This window comes from Rhinoraja longicauda, chromosome 12, assembly GCF_053455715.1.
Source record: "Rhinoraja longicauda isolate Sanriku21f chromosome 12, sRhiLon1.1, whole genome shotgun sequence".
Taxonomy (NCBI): Eukaryota; Metazoa; Chordata; class Chondrichthyes; order Rajiformes; family Arhynchobatidae; genus Rhinoraja; species Rhinoraja longicauda.
Genome location: NC_135964.1, coordinates 3,195,240 through 3,216,418, shown reverse-complemented (window position 1 = coordinate 3,216,418; position 21,179 = coordinate 3,195,240). Strand labels below are relative to the sequence as shown.

General features: G+C 42.8%; 1 protein-coding gene across 1 annotated transcript in view; it reads left to right on the top strand.

Annotated features, from left to right (window-relative positions):
- The first annotated feature begins 2,931 nt into the window (after positions 1-2,931).
- The window catches only part of LOC144598635 (cilia- and flagella-associated protein 47-like), a 426,611-nt gene continuing 408,363 nt past the window's right edge, over positions 2,932-21,179 (top strand). The window contains exons 1-5 of the mRNA XM_078408845.1: positions 2,932-3,147; positions 3,598-3,752; positions 7,636-7,751; positions 13,786-13,924; positions 16,105-16,348. Coding sequence (XP_078264971.1) covers positions 3,004-3,147; positions 3,598-3,752; positions 7,636-7,751; positions 13,786-13,924; positions 16,105-16,348 — 798 coding nt within the window. The 5' untranslated portion in view covers positions 2,932-3,003. The remainder of the gene's footprint in view (positions 3,148-3,597; positions 3,753-7,635; positions 7,752-13,785; positions 13,925-16,104; positions 16,349-21,179) is intronic.

The window sequence follows — 21,179 nt, the reverse complement described above, 5'->3', positions numbered from 1 at the left end:
AGGGATATGGGGAGAAGGCAGGCACAGGTTACTGATTGTAGATGATCAGCCATGATCACAATGAATGGCAGTGCTGGCTCGAAGGGCCAAATGGCCTCCTCCTGCACCTATTTTCTATGTTTCTATGCTATGAGTTCTCACTTCACCTGAATCAGAATGGAAAATAAAATAACAATCTCTACACACTTGAAAGATCAATGTTAACTTTGTCTGCGTATTGGAGATTTCATTTCTATCTGTTTGTAACATGGTGTAAAAGCTGTATATATTTCAGATATATTGCTGTAATCCTGAATTTATCTGAGCACATTTAAGATTTAATAAATCATGCAGAGATTAATATATGTGTGGTCCCGTCATGTGAATAAGAATGGAAGAGATTGCCAGTAACAGGAATTGCACACAAATTTCTATTAAATTATGCAGTGCCATACTACCTTGAGAATATGTCCCTTTGAAACTGATGAAAACATTGAGCAGATCAAGTAGCACAATGTAGAGAGAAACAAAGTCAATGTTTTGGTTGTGGACCTTCCATCAGAATTGGTAAAGTGAGAAAACAAATATGTTTTAAGTTGTGCAGAACATGTTTTAAGTTGCAGAAGTGGAGCAGGAGGGAAGGACAGCATTCTGAACTGTGTGGGAAGGAACTGCAGATGCAGTTCCATTGGTTATGCAGGATAGGCAGCATCTCTGGATAAACTATTCCTTTTCTCCAACAATGCTGTCTGACCTGTTGAGTTACTCCAGCATTTTGTGTCTGTCATAGAGTTCCATACAGTGTGGAAACAGGCCCCTTGGCCCAACTCGCCCACGCCGGCTAACAATGTCCCAGCTTCACTAGTCCCACTTGCCTGAGCTTGGTCCATATCCCTCCAAACCTGTCCTATCCATGTCCCTGTCTTCTGAATTGACTATTCCCTTCACAACTCATTGGTCCATCATTCCATTCCCATCCTCTTGGCACTTCCCCACATAACCAAAGGAAATGCAACATCATTTCTGAATCACAAGAGTAATACGACACGAGAAAAGGGTCTTTGGTTCAACTTGTCAACTTGACTATCTAAGCTAGTCCCATTTGCCCATGTTTGGCCCATGTCCCTCTGAACCTTTTCTACCCATGTACCTGTCCAAATGTCTTTTAAATGTTACTATACCTAGCTCAACCACTTTCTGTGACTGCTTGTTCCATATACTCACCATTCTTGGTGTGAAGGTGCCCCTCAGTTTCCTATTAAATCTTTCCCATTTCACTTTAAACTTTGTTTTTGATCCCCGTCACTGGGAAATTCCATTTACCTTATCTATAAGATTAACCCTCAGTCTCCTACATGCCAAGGAATAAAGTCACCACCCTGGAGACACAAGAAACTGCAGATGCTGGAATCTTGAGCAAAAGACAAAGTGCTGGAGGAACTCAGTGGGCCAGGCAGCATCTATAGAGCGAATGAACAGGTGACATTTCAGGTTGGGACCCTTCATCAGACTGATGGGGGCAAAGGCATTTTAGGTCCTGTCCCAACCAAAGAAGTGAAGTGCATTTCTTACAGACAGCTCCCATCACTCTGAAGGGATGTCCGAACCCAAACGTCACGGATCCATTCCCTCCATAGACACACAAAATGCTGGAGTAACTCAGCGGGACAGGCAGCATCTCTGCAGAGAAGCAACAGGAGGCGTTTTGGGCCGAGATCCTTTCCCTCCACAGATGCTGCCTGATCAGATGGGTTCGCCCTGGCTGAACTTTGCCTCGTGCTCCTCGCCACCCCGTCAACCTGCAATGCCACTTTCAGGAAACCATGAACTTGGTGTACTCCTGTTACTCAGTTGTACTCTGTGGTACTCTGCGGTACCCTGTTGTACTCTGTGGTACTCTGTTGTACTCTGTGGTACTCTGCTGTACTCTGTGGTACTCTGTTGTACTCCTGGTACTCTGTGGTACTCTGTTGTACTCTGTGGTACTCTGCGGTACTCTGTTATACTCTGTGGTACTCTGCGGTACCCTGTTGTACTCTGCGGTACTCTGCTATACTCTGTGGTACTCTGTGGCATCCTGTTGTACTCTTTGGTACTCTGTGGTACTCTGTGGCACCCTGTTGTACTCTGTGGTACTCTGTGCCACCCTGTTGTACTCTGTGGTACTCTGTTGTACTCTGTGGTACTCTGCTGTACTCTGTGGTACTCTGTGGCACCCTGTTGTACTCTTTGGTACTCTGTGGTACCCTGTTGTATCCTGTTGTACTCTTTGGTACTCTGCTGTACTCTGTGGTACTCTGTTGTATCCTGTGGTACTCTGTGGTACCCTGTTGTATCCTGTTGTACTCTTTGGTACTCTGCTGTACTCTGTGGTACTCTGTTGTATCCTGTGGTACTCTGTTGTATCCTGTGGTACTCTGTGGTACCCTGTTGTATCCTGTTGTACTCTTTGGTACTCTGCTGTACTCTGTGGTACTCTGTTGTATCCTGTGGTACTCTGTGGTACCATGTGGTACTCTTTGGTACTCTGTTGTACTCTTTGGTACTCTGTTGTACTCTGTGGTACTCTGTTGTACTCTGTTGTACTCTCTGGTACTCTGTGGTACTCTGGTTTACAATTTTGAAGCGGGATGGGTTTTCAACACGAAGCAACTTCTCCCCACACGGGCACCAGGCTCTTAAAGCACTGGAAACGGACAACGATTCAGCGGCCGCACATTCCAAGGCGCTTACGTAGGGTCAGCGGGGACATTTACAACGGTAATTTGTTTTTGGGGAAAAAAAAGGTTTAAATATCTCAATCGACGATGTGCCCGGGATATTGTGGGGTTTTAAAAAAAAAACGTGGCTTTTGTTTACGAATCTGTGCGAACGGAGTAAGCTGCTGGGTTTACCCGCGGTTGCCAGGCAACGGCGAGCGGCGAGCGGCTGGATCTCCATGGAGACGGGCAGTTGGCGCTGAGACCGTCGGTGCCAACAGCAGACTGGAGGAGAGGCCCAGGCCAGGCCACACAGGCCGTACACATGGACATCGCGGGCGTGAGGACCTCGCACGCTGAAATCATCTTCAGTTCCACGGAGCCCGGGGAAACGTACCGCACAACCTTCACCATGCTCAACATCAGCAGCAGCTCCAGAGAGGTGATCATTCGTCCATCAAAGAGCAAGGTAAATCTGCCCTCCCACCCCCCCTCCCCCCCCTATTGTCTATTGTCTATTGTGCCAGGCAATTACAATTTCCAGCAAGAGAGAATTTAACCACTGGCTCTTAACATTCAGTGGCATTACAGTTGACAGGTAATGCTGTTGAACAAGTAGAGCGGGCACATGCAATAATACTGTAAAGCATCATGACCTGAGTAAGGTTCTGAGCTGGGATAGCATGGTCTGGCCTTACCAGATCTGAACCTGAAAGTTTTATCAGAATGTACATTCTTATCCTATTAGAACCCAACATACATATCCATGTCCCCTCAGGCTTAAGTCAGGATTGCAGGGTCCAGTAAAGATTTGCCTCCAAAGGTAAAGGTTAGCTTCTGGGTCTGCAATATATCTTGATGGACTAATTAATTTAATTGAATGGATCCAATATAGTAATATTTGTCTTTTCCTTTACAGTTATTTAAAATAATTGCGAAGAAGAAGAATAAAAAGATTGCTCCTGGAGTACAAATGTCAGCAATTGTAGAGTTTTCTACACAAAAAGCAGTTGATGCAACAGGTGTATGGAATATAAGCATAGATGATGAAATTATAACAATACCACTACTTGCGTAAGTATTATTCAAAATACTATAAGCATAGATAATGATGTTTGAACAATCCTGCTATCTGCATAAGAATTACTCAATAATTAATTTAATTCATACACTGATATGCCATTGTGAAATGTACAATGTATATTAAGTAGAAATGGATTTGAAACCACTTAGGGGTATTGGTATTAATTTACTTTTGTCACATCTACCAAGAAACGGAAAAAAATTGTTATGTGTGCTATCCAGTCAGGTCGTACTATACATGTGCAATCATACTATACATGGGGAAAAACAGGCAGTGTATCAGAGTCAGTAAACAGAGTACAGAATATAGTGTTGCAACTGCAGAGAAATGCAGATTAAAAAAATATTCAAGAGCCATAATGAGTTAGATTGGAAGATCGGGGAAATATCCATAGCGTATAAGAGGTCTGTTCATGAGTCTGATAACAGCAGGGAAGAAGCCGTTCTTGAATCTGTTGGTATGTGTTATCAAACTTTTATATCTTCTGCCCAACGGAAGAGGGGAGGAGAATGATTGATAATATTGGCTGCTTGTCAAAGCAACCTATAGTATAGACGGAGTCGATGGTGGGGGTTGGAGGAGGCTGGTGTGCATGCTGGGCTTCGTCTGCAACTCTCCTCAGTTTCTTGTGGCTTTGGGCAGAGCAGTTGCCATACCAAACTGATGCATCCGATGGGATGCTTTCTATAGTGCATTTGTCAAAATTAGTAAGAGTCATTCGGGACATGCTAAATTTCCTTAGTGTTCTGAGGAAGTGGAGACATTGGTGTGCTTTCTTCGCCAATTTATTGATGTGATTGGACCAGGTCAAATTGTTGGTGATCGTTACATTTATGAAATTAAAACTCTCAAGCATCTCCACTTTAGCACCATTGATACAGGCTAGGGCATGTATTCCACCCCACTTCCTAAATTTGATGACCAGCTTCTTCGTTTTGCTGACATTGACACCATGTTATGAAGCTCTATCTTCTTCCTGCACTCTGTCTGATATTGTTTAAGAATCATTGTTCAAGGTACCACAGTGCAGTCACCTGCAAACTTGTAAATGGAGTTAGTGCAGAATTTGGCCGCACAGTCCTGAATGTAAAGGGAATCTTGTGGGACATCAAATCTGAGAATTATCGTGGAGAATATTTTGTCGTCAATCCTTACTGATGCATCCCATTAAAAATTAAGAGAATGACATTACACAATAGTGAAGCTTAAAAGTTTGTATTTGTCCAACATTGAAACCATTTTTTACCTCATACTGAAAATGTAAGATAACTGAATTTGCGTTACATTTATGAATGTAGCAATGAATCAGATGTGCTTTATCAGGATTAGTAAACTATGGGATTGTTGTTCCTACTCTCCCTGAGCACTTTAATTGATATTCCTTTAAGTGTCTTACTGGGAGCTTAAATTTTTCAAGGCCAACAAAGAACACAAGTCTGATTCCAGCATTGACACAGCTTTGTTCACACACTCACAGTTGCAATACTTGTATTTGTGCAGTACTTAGATTCTAACTATCCATCTGTGTCCCAAATCACTATCTGTCACATTTGGGCCTGGTCACAGCTGTCTTGATGGGTCCAGGGATCCCTGCGTCAAGTGGTGCCAGTCCAGTCTTCTCGTCCTTTGTTGGAGCCCTCAAAGTAGACTTTGCTAGCTGTATTCTTGCTGGCTTCTGTAGAGGTTCTGTACCGCTGACCACCAGGGTGGAATTATCACTTACTCTGCCTTGCTGATAGGGTTTCATTATATCCCTTCCAGAAACTCACCTGGCAAGGGGAAATCGGAGGTCACGATGGCCGATCTCCCAGGACAAGGCTATCCCATTGCACTCTGGGTGTGTTGATGCCTGTGACGCCCTCAAATGCGGGAAGAATCTTTGTTTTTTTGGGGTGGCAGAGGGCTGCTGCTTTACAGAGCCAGAGACCCGGGTTTGATCCTGACTACAGGTGCTATCTGTACAGAGTTTGTACATTCTCCCTATGACCACGTGGGTTTTCTCCGGGTGCTCCAGTTTCCTCCCACATTTCAACGACATGCAGTTTTGTAGGTTAATTGGCTGCTGTAAATTGTCCCTAGTGTGTAGGACAGAACTAGTGCATGGGTGATCGTGCTCTGTGTGGACCCGGTGGGCCAAAGGCCCTGGTTCCACGGTTTATCTCTTGTGATAGTGCCCCATCCCTTGGATGCCGCTTTGATCCCTATCACTGGCTGACTGGCAAGGCCATTCCCCAGTATCAGTGGTAACAGCTGTGTCCAATTGGCAGATATTGGTTGACCACTACAACCTTGTCAGCATACTCTCTAGAAAACACAGGCATTCCCACCGGGGGGAGAAGGTAAGAGAGGAAGTGGAAGCGGAAGCAGAAGCGGAAGTTAGAGAGGAAAAAGAAACAAAGACCAGCGACATTCTCCGACGACACACTCTAAACTAAACTAAACTAAACTAAACTTCACTTAACTTGACCAATTGAATAGTAAGGTGTCACTTTAAAGGATTATGAGTTTGGCATAAGCTTTGAATGCAATCCTCCAAATAAAGTAGAGGCATGAAACCAAGGCTCCATGCAGTCTGTTCTCTATTGTTTCTCTTTCCCGTTCCGATGCTTCGTTGAATGTTCAATTTTGCATGTGGCCAGTAACACCTATTCTTGTAATTGTTTCACTATTCTTGTCATAGTATCAAACTGAGGTCACACCTATCACCTGCAGATTCCCTCCAAACCATACATTATTCTGGCCTGGAAATAAACGGCTTTTATCATTAGTCTCACCTGTATTTTGAATTTTCAATTCAATAGCATGATTGCCATCATCAGAGGGACTGCAGTGGTGCAAGGAGGTGCTCACCACCACTTTCTCAAAGTCAATTTAGGATGGGCCATAAAATGTTGGTCTTACCACTGATGCTCAGATCACAAAAAATAAACAGTTAAAAAATAGATCAGGTATAATTAGAGGTATCACAAAATGCTGGAGTAACTCAGCAGGTCGGGCAGCATCTCTGGAGAGAAGGAATGGGTGACGTTTCTGGTCGAGACCCTTCTTCAGACTGATGTCAGGGGAGGGGGCGGGATAAAGATAGAATGTAGTCGGAGGCAGGAAGACCAGTGGGAGAACTGGGAAGGGGGAGGGGATAGAGAGGGAAAGCAGGAACTATCTGAAGTTAGAGAAGTCAATGTTCATACAAACCAGAATCTAACATACAGACCGGAATCCCACTCCATCTACAATTGATGCTGCCTCAGAAAAGCAGCTAACATAATTAAAACTTATCCTACCCTGGCCATTCCTTCTTCTTCCCACTCCCATCAGTGCATCAGTCTGAAGAAGGGTCTCGACCCGAAACGTCACCCATTCCTTCTCTCCAGAGATGCTGCCTGACCTGCTAAGTTACTCCAGCATTTTGTGATACTTTTGATTTGTACCAGAATCTGCAGTTTTTTTCCTACAGGTATAATTAGAAATTCACTAAACTTTTAATCAAAAATATAGGTTTCAAGAAGCAAGTTGAGAGGAAAGAAAGTTGAAGAGATTTCATCAGATGCCTCATAAAATAACATTGTTCCAAAAGAAGTGTACAGCATATTTGGGAATGGAATATTTTTGCACCTTGGGTCAGTGATGTTCTATTACAAACCAACTGGAAGCATTGTTATTGAGGACTGACTTTGTTTTAGATTTTCCATAATCACATCGCTTTCTTTCAGATGGAGGACATCATCTAGATTCCTGGTTATTCATGTGAGGCTTTCAGGCTGTATTAGAATTGCATAGCTTGGTGTAACACTATTTTCTGACATATTTAGAAGTCAGCGAATTAATGATATTGAAATATTTTAACTTGATCTTTTTTTTGTATTTTTAATGCAGGTTTACTGCTGCCTGTGATCTTAGTGTTGACCGAGAAGTTGATTTTGGTGCTGTTGTAGCTGATAGTAGAGTTATTTTCAAAGAGATATATGTTACAAATAAAGGATCTCTCTCAGGTATGATTTTTTTAACAGCATCTTGTAAAGGACAAATCTTTCAAACGTGATGTATTTATTTGTTCGTGCTATTTTTCCATTCTGAATTTGAAAGCTGAAAATGTAATATTTGAAAGAAAATTGTGATTACATACCTCAAGAAATATGAAAACGGTTTACAATATTCACACAAAAATTATATAATGACTGGGAAAAAAAAAAAAAAAGTTGCAAGAAAGGTGGATGGAGATCCTACCCCCTTCTCTGTAACTTTAAATACCTTTTTGTCTCTTTTTAACATATGATGAGCGTTTAATGGCAATGGGCCTATACTCGCTGGAGTTTAGAAGAATGAGGGGGGGCCTCATAATACTTAAATTTTTGCTTGTTTATGGCAACTTGATCTATTCTGAATTCTTGTTAAAACATCACAGTTTAATACTCTGGCTCTGAATTTTAGGGCAATAGCAGAATAACACTCAATGCTGACCTGCACAAAACCCTCACAATAGAGATCTGGAGATCTCTGAGGCAAGACCCTTCCCTTCTCTGGCACATCTGCTATTGGGATTCTATTCAAAGAGATAATGCTATTCAGCAAATGTATGGTTACACAGCTGTTTGTGTAGCCAGCATACACCTTACCGAGCAATATTAAAGCATTTGCACATTAGCAAACATGAACCAAAAAGCACAATTTTTAACTAATCTTTTAAAGTATCACATTGTAGTGGGTCTGGACGCAGTAGGAATCAGGCAAGACGCCAGGTAGGTATTAACAGTAATTTAATGCAGCAACAGAACATCACACTCTCTTCAGTCTCAAGCACGAGTTAACTCTCTAGCCCCTTCAGGCAAACCCCGTAGCACTAGTCCCTTCCCCAGCCTGTCCAACCCGTGCCAAGGGGGATGATCCAGCGAGTGGCCTAATCCCCGGGTACCGCCACAGGACCCCCCCCCCCCCCAGAACCAGAGGCACGAAACGGACAGGGGGACGTATATGACGACCAGCCCGTGTGCGCACCACGGCGGTCGCAGGAACTGGAGCCACACTGCCAGGCGAAGAAGGCTGCGGGGACGCTGGGGGTAAGGGCCGGGACGCAGGACAACCCCGAGGGCGAGGCCGCGCCAGTAGGACCGGCTGGCTAATGTCCATGTGCGCCGGCTTCAGCCGTGCAATAGAGACCGTCTCAGGACGACCCCCATGTCCAAAACGAAGGTGGCAGAGCCACGCTCAAGCACCTTGAACGGTCCTTCATACGGACGCTGAAGGGGCATCCGGTGTGCATCCCAGCGCAGGAAAACAAATGGACAGTCCTGCAGAGCGGAAGGGACATGCGACCGAACCGTGGCGAGATGTCGGCACTAGTGCCGGCTTGCCCACCGTCTCCCGAAGGCGTTGAAGGGCGGCCGATGGTTGTTCCGCCTGACCCAGGGCTGATGGAATAAACTCACCGGGCACTGTCAGCCGAGGAGGTGGCCAAGTCCTCTTTGGGCGCAGTGCGGACGCCCAGTAAAACCCACGGCAATGCGTCGACCCAGTCCGGGTCAACGAGCCGGGCCTTCAGGGCAGCCTTGAGCTGGCGGTGGAAGCGCTCCACCAGGCCGTTCGCCTGCGGATGGTACGCTGTGGTGCGGTGCAGGTTAACCCGCAGTAGCTGAGCCATGGCCGTCCACAGTTCGGAGGTGAATTGCGGCCCCCGGTCGGACGTAATGTTGAGCGACACTCCAAACCTGGCAATCCAGTGTGCCGCCAAGGCACGGGCACAAGTAGCGGCAGAAGTGTCCGGCAGTGGAACTGCTTCTGGCCACCGCGTGAAACGGTCAACCATGGTCAGGAGGTGGGTGAAGCCCCGAGAAGGCGGTAGTTCTCTGAGGTGCTGGCTGAAGAAAGCAAGAGGCTTCCACATCCATCAATCTGCTGTTCTAGCATCGCCCCAACCGCCACATCCGAAGCGTCGACCGTCAGGCTGGTCGGTGCATCCGCCAGTGGGTGCACGAGCATCGTGGCCGTATCCAGGGCATCCCCGCAGTGCAAACTGCGCCTCAGCCTGGTCAAACCAGAAATCAGGCTCGTCGGTCCAAAGGGGAGGCAGCTTCAACGCCACGGCATGGAGAGCGGCGCGGTCGGCAGGGTCCACGGGGGTGGGGTCCGGCAGGGTCCAGAGGCGGTTGACCAGCAGGGTCCAGGGGTGGCTGACCGGCAGGGCCGGGTAGTGCGTGTTGAGGAACGTTTGGGTCCATCGCGACTTGCGAGGAAATGTCGAGGGTCACCAGTGTAGTGGGTAGGACTACGCAGTAGGAATCGGGCAAGACCAGGTAGGTATTAACAGTAATTTAATGCAGCAACAGAACATCCACACTCTCTTCAGGCTCAAACACGAGTTAACTCTCTAGCACCTTTAGGCAAACCCCACAGCACTAGTCCCTTCCCCAGCCCTGTCCAACCCGTGCCGAGGGGGATGATCCAGGGAGAGGCCTAATCCCCGGGTACCGCCGCTACATAGACAAATAAACAATGGATGATTACGTTAGGAGCTGAAAAACTTTTGTTGAAAAGTTTTATTTTCATTCTAAAATAATTAAAGCATTTCATTGAGGCCATAACTTGTGTACCTATAATAAATTTGTTGAAGGTAATCAACAATGAGTGGCACAAAATTATAGAAGTCTGAATAATGTTGGAGTGTGAGGAAGTATATTGATTGGATAGCTATATATTTGACATAGTGGACCATTGTTAGATCTTTGTAATAACAACAATGCTGATGTTCTGCACCAATGCTCATTAATACATCAGGTGTAAAATCCAATACAAAATGAATAATTTAAAAAATGTTGAGGACTTACAAACCTAAGTATTTACTTGTAATTAGGTTTTCTTGTGACTGAATGGTCAACTTCTACTATACTGCTTATTTCATAATAAGAACTATATATTACAGAAAAGATGCGATTTTAATAATCATTAAGAGATAATCTTGTAGGAAGCATGGTAGATTCTAATAAACCACAATATGATGATAACCAGGTAATGAGAAGAACAATGGAGTCACAAGGAACTGCAGATGCTGGTTTACAAAAAAATGACACAAAGTGCCGGAGTAACTCAGTGGGCCAGGCAGCATCTTTGGTGAACATGCATTTCTGAAGAAGGGTCCTGACCTGAATTATCACCTGTCCATGTTCTCCAGAGATGCTGCCTGGCCTGCTTAGTTGCTCCAATACTTTGTGTCTTTTAATGAAAAGAACAAGATCACCAAAGCAGCCAAATAGCCCTTAAAAAATGTTCAATTTTCCTGTGTTTATTTCTCCCCTCGACACCATATCCCAAGAACACGATAGATCTCAGGCTTTAGGATATAAAATGACCGAGCACCCTCAGTTCCTGGAGGGAGGAAGAGAGATGGAATTCCAAAGATTTAGGGCATGAAAAAACTTTTCCTTATCTCATTATTAAATGGCTGATTTTTAATTGTGTGACTACACCCTCTGGTTATGGATTTCCTCAGCAGGAAATACAAAATCTTGAAAATCTCAATGAGAATACTTCTTATTCTTCTAAGCTTCTATGAGTGTTAGCCAAGTTTCTTCAATTATTATTCTTTGAAGAACCTTCTCATCTCAGGAATAAATCTTCTAAGTCTAGGTTGCATGGTCCTCAACACCACTATTTCCATCTTAAAGTAGGAAGGCCATAGCATACTAAATCCAAATGTGGTCTTAACAACGTTCTGTGCAATCTCAGTGAGACGTAGACTTAGCGATTTTATAATTTCAACCCATTTACAAAAAGATCAGGATAACACTACTTTTCTTAATTGCTTCCTGTATTCACATCTTTATCGTCTGCATCTCGAACTATTACACCCCGTACATAACCGCTTAATAAATTCTTATTATTCTTGGCTTTTCCATCCCAATCAAAACACTTTTGTTTTCTGTTCCAATCAAGCCATACATTTTTCTACATTGCCACATTTTGTATTCATTTCACAATTTATTTTTCTGCCTTCCCCTTTATCTTTAGCAAATCTGAATATATTTCACAGTGTTTTCAATTACATTCTCAATGGCAACTAAGCCCTTTGACATTTCTCAAGTGGCAGTCAGCCTGACCAAAGAGTCCAGCTAATTACTGTTTGATTTCCATTCTTTAACTGATCTATGGAATCTGTTAATCCAACCCCCATGGCCCCTTATTTAAAGTAAAATATTTTACTGCAATACCTTACAAAATGCTTTCTGAAGCTCCACATGTGCTACTCATTTCTCTATTTCTACCCTGCTGCCTTCTGAAAATGAATAAACTTCAAATAACGGAAATCTGAAATAAAATAGAAAATGGTGGGAACACAGTAGTATCTCTGAAAAGAGCAAAAATAATCATCCTTCTGTTAAATATTGCTGATTAAGGGATAAATTTTGGCCATAGGCTTCTTGCTCTGATGCAATATCGTTTCACATGACCTATTAGATGCACATAAGGGACTTAGCAGACTGCTCAATTTAATGTTTCATCTAAACAATAGCACATCCAATTGTATTGCACTGGAGTGTTAGTCCAGAGTATTATTGTAAAGGTAGACAAAAAATGCTGGAGTAACTCAGTGGGTCAGGCAGCACCTCTGGAGAAAATTGATTTGTGACATTTCAAGTTAGGACCCTTTACAGAGCTACTCCAGCATTTTGTGCCTATCTTTGGTATAAACTAACATCTGCAGTTCCTTTTTATTGCAGAGTATCATGGTTATCTTTGGACTGCAACTCCAATCTACAGCCTTAAGACTTAAAATCAAGACCATAATCCACTAAACCACAATGGACATTTTCTAGCAAAACATGAAATTCAGCTGATTGATGCATCGAGTATATTGATTCAATTTCTGTTCAATAATGAAGGGGACCGTTGTTAAAACAACATTAATAGGACTAAGGGAGTTAATGTTTTTGATTATGTTGGGTATATCATCATCTAAAACTGACAAATGTAAAGCATTCTGAATTTTTTGAATACTGGATGGGTGCCCCTTCGCCAAAAATGAAAGCTACCCTTCAACTCTTAGTCTCAAGTCATAAGCACGTAAAAACCATTTGCAAAAATGTGTTCTTACTGGTTGCATTTAACAGTCACAATGTAAAATTGGGAGTGTAAAAGAACAAAGGAAGTAAAATCAATTAAAAGCTTGAGTAAAAAGATATGTTTTTAACTGTCGTTTAAAAATCTCAACTGAGTTGGCGTCTCTCATAGCCCTGGGTAGGGTATTCAACAGCTTGGGGGCGTAATTGAAAAAGGCTGCTTCCCCAATTTTCTTTCTGCTGCGGCATTGAGTGGCTAACAGGCCGGCATCAGAAGACCTGAGCGCATACGGAAGGAGGGACTCTTAAGATATGCTGCTCCCAAGCCATTTAGCACTTTGTAGACTATAAGGAGAACCTTATAGTCTATCCTGGATCTTACAGGGACCCAATGAAGGGAGTGTAATACTGGGGTGATATGTTCCCTTTTCTTGGTATTTGTTAAAAGCCAGGCTGCGGCATTTTGAATGAGCTGTAACTTGTTGGTGGATTTTGAAGGCAGACCAGTAAATAAGGCATTACAGTAATCAAGCCTGCTTGATATGAAGACATGTATGAGTTTTTTACAGTCATGTTGAGTTAAGAAAGGCCGTACTTTAGCAATATTTCAGAGGTGATAGAAAGCACATTTTGTTGCCTTATTTATGTGAGATTTAAAATTAAGATCATTGTCAATTATTACCCCCAGGCTTGTGACTTCTTGCTTGACATAGGCAGTCAAATTTCGCAGTTTACCGAGTAACATCTCCCTCTTGGGTTTGATCCAAGTAATAAACTTTCTGTCTTGTCATCGTTGAGTTTAAGAAAGTTAGCATTCATCCATTTTTTAATGGAAAATAGGCAGGAGGTCAAAGAACTTAAGGCATTTGCATCAGTGGGTTCGACAGAGATATAACTGAGTGTTATTGGCATAACTTAGAAAATTTACATTATGCTGAAGTGGCCTGAAACATTTTAATTTTTCCCTTTCCCATAGGGCGCTTTGCAATTGCAAGTCCAAGAAATCAATTCATGACTATTTTGCCAAGGAATGGAACAGTTCAACCTAATAATGTGTTTTTGATCAAAGTTGAATTGTATACTTATCAACCAATGGTTCTTGATGAAACGATCAAGTAAGTGTGTCTGATTGAATTTTGTTTCATAATTTACTGATGTCTACTTGCTAACCATCTCTCCAGCACTTTGGGTGTTAAAATGAGGTAATTACTCTTTTGGTGGTCAGTCCTGCAATTTGGTCCCTGGTTCCAACTCCTGATGCCTCTTCAACTTCCACGTTGCTGATTGGTCCCTTCCAGCTTTCCATGCCTCGGCCTGACTTTGAATCAGTCTCTTTGGTTCCAGTTGCCTGTCTTCTGTTTTTTTCCAAACCTCACTCACTGCCTCCCTTTCCAACTTCCAATGCTGCCTTTCCCTTCCCTGCCTCTCTTATCCTTGACACCAGATCTCTGAATCTCCATGACTTCCACAATTTGAATTTTTAAAATCAAAATTGCCTGCCTTTGTCCTCTATGTAAATCATTTAGTTACTTTGCGCTGTTCGATGTTTTCAATGCTTCCCTTTTTAATGTGGATCTCATATTCAGGATTTGAGTGCTGTTCCTAAAATACAGATTTTATTTATTTATTTTGTCCCAGTGTATTTTATATCCCCTTGCAATTTAATTTGGATGCTTATATTATCAATGACTACTGATGCCATAATTTTAATAAGCGGCATTAGTCAAGCAAGCTTGGACTGAACAAATCAACAAATCATCCTAACCTAAGCAACTTTAGAATCTCCACTAAGGATCACAAGCTCCAAACCGGTCCCTCCACCGACACTCCTCAACTCGACCGCCCAAGTCGACTATGCCACCTGCCCGACCACCATGAGGCTGAGACCCGGGATTCGATCGCTGCCACGAGGACTGGCACCAACATCCACCGCCTCTCCGACCCTCTGAAAATCCAATTTTCGATTGGCAAAGCCAGCCGATATTTTTTGTTCCTAATTTTATTTGTGAAGATATTTGTGAGTTGTCTTCCTGAACCGTTAAAAGTCTTTTGGTTGAAGGTACTTGCAGTTTGCTCTTAATAGATACATTCCAAATTTTAATCCAACAGAAATGAAATAATGCTGATTATAATTCAAACTGAGAATATTTGTTATTTGGGGAAAATCTTGCAGATGTTCGCATTCCTACACATCTGGTCCTTTATCCTTGGTGATCAACATTTTGAGTTTGGGAACTGCAGGCAAAGAAGCTTCGGAACGTTTGTGGTGTTTTTATTGTCACCATGCGAGTGGGAATTAATGTTTCGGATAGCCTGTTTTGTGCTAGATGATGTTGAGCTTCTTGAACGTTGTAGGGGACTTAGTCTGAATATGGATTTCCAAAGAGGTAATGAGAATATCGTCTTCAACCTCAAGGCAGCATTTGGCCAAGTAAGGAAGCAAGAGATCATTGGGAATCAAGAGAAAACTCTCCCGATCTAACATAATGGAAAACAGTGAAAATTGCAATATAATGTGAAAAAAAAGGACGTGAATCACTTCTGGGCAAGTAACTCTCCCCATGACAGTGAATTGAATGGATCTTTAAGATCACTTCTTGTATAACCTTTCTGGTTATTAATTCCTAGTGGAATTTTCTTTTTTGCTCAGCAGGGGCTTCTTGGAGACTTTTGTTGGACAACAAGCAGGTCCTTTTCCCTGCTCTCTTTCTCTTCCATTAATGTTGGGCCAGAAAAATGAGGGTAACTGTTCTGGCCTTGGTACAGTAAAGAATATTTTCAAATGACTTCTAGCAGAGGTTGTAATCAGTGAACATTCCTTGTTAAGAGGTGCAGTCATTACTTAAATCAACACTAGTTTAAACACATCTGGCTTTAAAGATGTCTGAAATAACACTGCTTTGCTATATGTAAATCTATATGCTAATATGTAAAACAATTAAATATTGACTAGCGTTTTGCCTTCACAGATGCTGCTTGATCTGCTGAATCCCTCTATCAGTTTGTTTTTTGCCTGTGTGTATTTGGTGTATTTGGCACCAATTAAAAGCAACACATACAGTTTCAGTTGGTAGTTGCACCAAATCAATTTTTTTGTTGATTTGTTTTGTTGATATGTGCACATATTTTCTTGTCCTTTTGAATTATTAGGCACACTTTCTAATTGCTGACTGGATTCGACTAATCCAGTTATTAGACTTAAGAATTCCTGTTTTGTGGGCAATGATGAGAATGATTAATGATTAAAAACAGTATTTTTACTGTATTGTTTTCTTTTTGTTCTCTCTCTTACCAGGATGAGGTTGGAAGATGCTGAAGATACAGTTGTGAAAATTAAGGGAAATATTGTCGTGCCAACTTTGGAACTTATTGATTTTTCTGGCCAGAAAATTGAATGTATTCAGTTTGGTAGTGCCTTTTACGGAACCTCAAAGCTGGAGCAATTTTTTGTGTACAACAACAGCCCTGAATCTATTAACTGGGTGACACTGATGGAAAATGATGCTGTTGGATCTGAAGTGGTAATAACAATGTTATTGTAATAATATTACATTGCATAAGAAACATTTGCCTTTTAGTCAAATTACAATCAAGCCTGAGATTTTTATTTGAAATATTGACATGTATTTAGTTTGAGTCGTTTGATCATTTGATTAAGTGGTACATAATTGTCATTATGGACTATATGAATGTATTTCATTTAGAGTAATTTAATGCTCCAAATTTGAATCACAAATAAGCGATTGAAGGTATTGTGAAATGTTATGGGTCTGGTGTAAATTTGCCCATTGCACACATTTGTGCTTCACAATGCATTAGTATGTCAGACAGGAAGACTTGAAAGGAAACCATGAACTTTATGAACAATAAACAATGAACTTTGTGATCTCAGTTTAGTGATCAATTATTGGTCAAAAAAAAACAACTTAAATACCATTTGCCTTATTAATTGCAGGTTGACACTATATAATTTTTGTAAGAAAATCCTTCCTCTGCCAGCCTATGTTCATGCCAACATCAATGTCTCTCAGACATTCCCAGCGAGTCTACTGCTATCCTCCTTACTATTTATTAAACTGCTATTGATCATGTGAACATTTGAAAACGGTACTTCAGTAATATTAATAAAACATAGCAATTGTCCCAGCATCGACCCAGGGGAACACAAAGTCTTCTTCAGTCTGAAACAAAAACACTTCCCACATTCTATGGTTTTTGTCTCAATGCCAATTTCTTAACTATGCAGTCATTGGTCAATTTATTGCAAATGAATTAACTTTGTTTAATGCTCTACATGTATAAACAAAGTGAATTTGAGTAGCAAGCTTTTATTCTCCACCAACTGATTAAACTACAGCAGAAATATTATTTGATAACTATCAGCTTTTGCTATGTTACCTTACATTGATACCTTTATGAATTCCCCTGTATTATAATAATAATAATAATAATAATGCATTACATTTATATAGCGCTTTTCATATACTCAAAGACGCTTTACAGGGATTTAGAGAACATAGGGAAGTGAATAAATAGATAAATAAGTAAACGAACAGAGAAAGGAGACAGAAGGTGAGGTGACCTTCAGTGGTTGAAGGCAGTACTGAACAGGTGAGACTTCAGTGATGTTTTGAATGTGGTGAGTGTGGAGGAGTCTCTGACGGTTTGGGGTAGTGAGTTCCATAGGGTGGGAGCAGCGATGGAGAAAGCCCTGTCCCCCCAGGATCTGAGTTTGGTCCGGATGTGGGGGGATAGGAGATTGGCAGCAGCAGAGCGGAGGGTGCAGGTGGGAGTGTGCCTGTGGAGGAGGTCGGTCAGGTAGGATGGGGCCAGGTTATGGAGAGCTTTGTAGGTCATGAGGAGGATTTTGTACTGGATTCTCTGGGGGATGGGGAGCCAGTGGAGTTTGTAAAGGACGGGGGTGATATGGTCACGGATCGGGGTGTGGGTGAGTAGACGGGCAGCGGAGTTTTGAATGTATTGAAGTTTACTGATGATTTTTGAGGGTGCGCCATAGAGGCTGTTGCAGTAGTCCAGACGGGAGGTGATGAAGGCGTGGATGAGGGTTTCTGCAGCTGTGGAGGAGAGGGATGGACGGAGACGGGCAATGTTTTTGAGGTGGAAGAAGGCTGTCTTTGTGATGTGTTTGATGTGTTTGTCGAAGGAGAGGGTTTGATCAAAGATGATTCCAAGATTCCGGATGTGAGGGGAGGTGGATACTGGGAGACCATCAATATTGAGGATGAAGTTTTGGGTGGATTTGGTGTGCGTTTTTGGACCAATGATGATGATTTCAGATTTGTTGCAATTGAGTTTGAGGAAATTTGATTGAAGCCAAGATTTTATTTCAGTGGTGCAGTTTGTCAGTGTAGAGTGTATGGTGGGGGAGATTGACTTGGTGGAGATGAGGAGCTGGATATCATCGGCAAAGCAGTGGAAGTTGAGACCATGACGGCGGATTAATTGACCAAGGGGGAACAGGTAGAGGATGAAGAGGAGGGAGCCAAGGACTGAGCCTTGGGGGACACCTTGGGGGAGGGGAACGGTGGGGGATTTACAGTTGTTAATGGAGATGAACTGGTGCCTGTCAGAGAGGTAAGATTTGAACCAGGATAGGGCTGTGCCGGTGATGTTAAAGGAGGTTTCAAGTCGGGTGAGGAGAATGGAGTGATTTATGGTGTCAAAGGCGGCGCTGAGGTCAAGTAGGATGAGGATGTTGAGGTTGCCAGCGTCGGAGGAGAGGAAAAGGTCGTTTGTGATTTTGAGGAGCGCAGTTTCAGTACAGTGGTTGGAGCGGAATCCGGATTGGAAAGTTTCATACAGGTTATTGGTAGAGAGGTGGTATTTGAGTTGGGAAGCTACAGCACGTTCCAAAACTTTGGACAGAAAGGGTAGGTTGGAGATTGGTCTGAAGTTGTTTGGGGTGTCAGGGTTGAGACCAGGTTTTTTCAGAATGGGGGTGACAGCAGCGATTTTGAGGGATGTTGCTGTTAAGAATCGCAGGCAAAGAAATTGAAGGATGCTGCTATTTTTACAGCCACTGCAAAAGTTGTCCTTATATGCTGTGCAGCTACAGTTGTGGCTATAACTTGTGTCAGATTCTAATTCACCAACTTGCTGTGATACATGTGTGGGACCTGTACCTGAACCTGTGGATTAGCTCTCCCATGGACTGTGTTTTTGGGGGTTTTAGGGTGTGTGATTTGAATGCCTATTTAATGCTTCTATTGTTGGACTGTGTTTTGGGGGTTTTTTGGGGTTGGGTAATTTGGGTGCCTGTTTAGTGCTTTTATTGTTGGACTGTGGGTGATTGAATTAACATTTTGTTCAAGATGGCCGCGCCGTTGTGTTTGGCTGCCTGCCACTGTATGTTTCTTTTTTTTCCTAGTCAGATGTGCAGCACTTTGGTCAACGTGGGTTGTTTTTAAATGTGCTATACAAATAAATTGACTTGACTTGACTTAATCTTCCGCTGTACCTCTTCATTAGACAATAGACAATAGACAATAGGTGCAGGAGTAGGCCATTCAGCCCTTCGAGCCAGCACCGCCATTCAATACGATCATGGCTGATCACTCTCAATCAGTACCCCGTTCCTGCCTTCTCCCCATATCCCCTCACTCCGCTATCCTTAAGAGTTCTATCCAGCTCTCTCTTGAAAGCATCCAACGAACTGGCCTCCACTGCCTTCTGAGGCAGAGAATTCCACAACTTCACCACCCTCTGACTGAAAAAGTTCTTCCTCATCTCCGTTCTAAATGGCCTACCCCTTATTCTTAAACTGTGGCCCCTTGTTCTGGACTCCCCCAACATTGGGAACATGTTATCTGCCTCTAGTGTGTCCAATCCCCTAATTATCTTATATGTTTCAATAAGATCCCCCCTCATCCTTCTAAATTCCAGTGTATACAAGCCCAATTGCTCCAGCCTTTCAACATACGACAGTCCCTCCATTCCGGGAATTAACCTAGTGAACCTACGCTGCACGCCCTCCATAGCAAGAATATCCTTCCTCAAATTTGGAGACCAAAACTGCACACAGTACTCGAGGTGCGGTCTCACCAGAGCCCGGTACAACTGTAGAAGGACCTCTTTGCTCCTATACTCAACTCCTCTTGTTACGAAGGCCAACATTCCAATGGCTTTCTTCACTGCCTGCTGTACCTGCATGCTTCCTTTCATTGACTGATGCACTAGGACACCCAGATCTCATTGAACTCCCCCTCCTCCTAACTTGACACCATTCAGATAATAATCTGCCTTTCTATTCTTACTTCCAAAGTGAATAACCTCACACTTATCTACATTAAACTGCATCTGCCATGTATCCGCCCACTCACACAACCTGTCCAAGTCACCCTGCAGCCTTATTGCATCTTCCTCACAATTCACACTACCCCCCAACTTAGTATCATCTGCAAATTTGCTAATGGTACTTTTAATCCCTTCGTCTAAGTCATTAATGTATATCGTAAATAGCTGGGGTCCCAGCACCGAACCTTGCGGTACCCCACTGGTCACTGCCTGCCATTCCGAAAGGGACCCATTTATCCCCACTCTTTGCTTTCTGTCTGTCAACCAATTTTCTATCCATGTCAGTACCCTACCTCCAATACCATGTGCCCTAATTTTGCCCAATAATCTCCTATGTGGGACCTTGTCGAAGGCTTTCTGAAAGTCGAGGTACACCACATCCACTGACTCTCCCTTGTCAATTTTCCTAGTTACATCCTCAAAAAATTCCAGTAGATTTGTCAAGCATGATTTCCCCTTCGTAAATCCATGCTGACTTGGAATGATCCCGTTACTGCTATCCAAATGCTCAGCAATTTCGTCTTTTATAATTGACTCCAGCATCTTCCCCACCGCTGATGTCAGACTAACTGGTCTATAATTACCCGTTTTCTCTCTCCCTCCTTTCTTAAAAAGTGGGATAACATTTGCTATCCTCCAATCCACAGGAACTGATCCTGAATCTATAGAACATTGAAAAATGATCTCCAATGCTTCCACTATTTCTAGAGCCACCTCCTTAAGTACTCTGGAATGCGGACCATCAGGCCCTGGGGATTTATCAGCCTTCAGTCCCATCAGTCTACCCAAAACCACTTCCTGCCTAATGTGGATTTCCTTCAGTTCCTCCATCACCCTAGGTTCTCCGGCCCCTAGAACATTTGGGAGATTTTGTGTATCTTCCTCAGTGAAGACAGATCCAAAGTAACGGTTTAACTCGTCTGCCATTTCTTTGTTCCCCATAATAAATTCCCCTGCTTCTGTCTTCAAGGGACCCACATTTGCCTTGACTATTTTTTTCCTCTTAACGTACCTAAAAAAACTTTTGCTATCCTCCTTTATATTATTGGCTAGTTT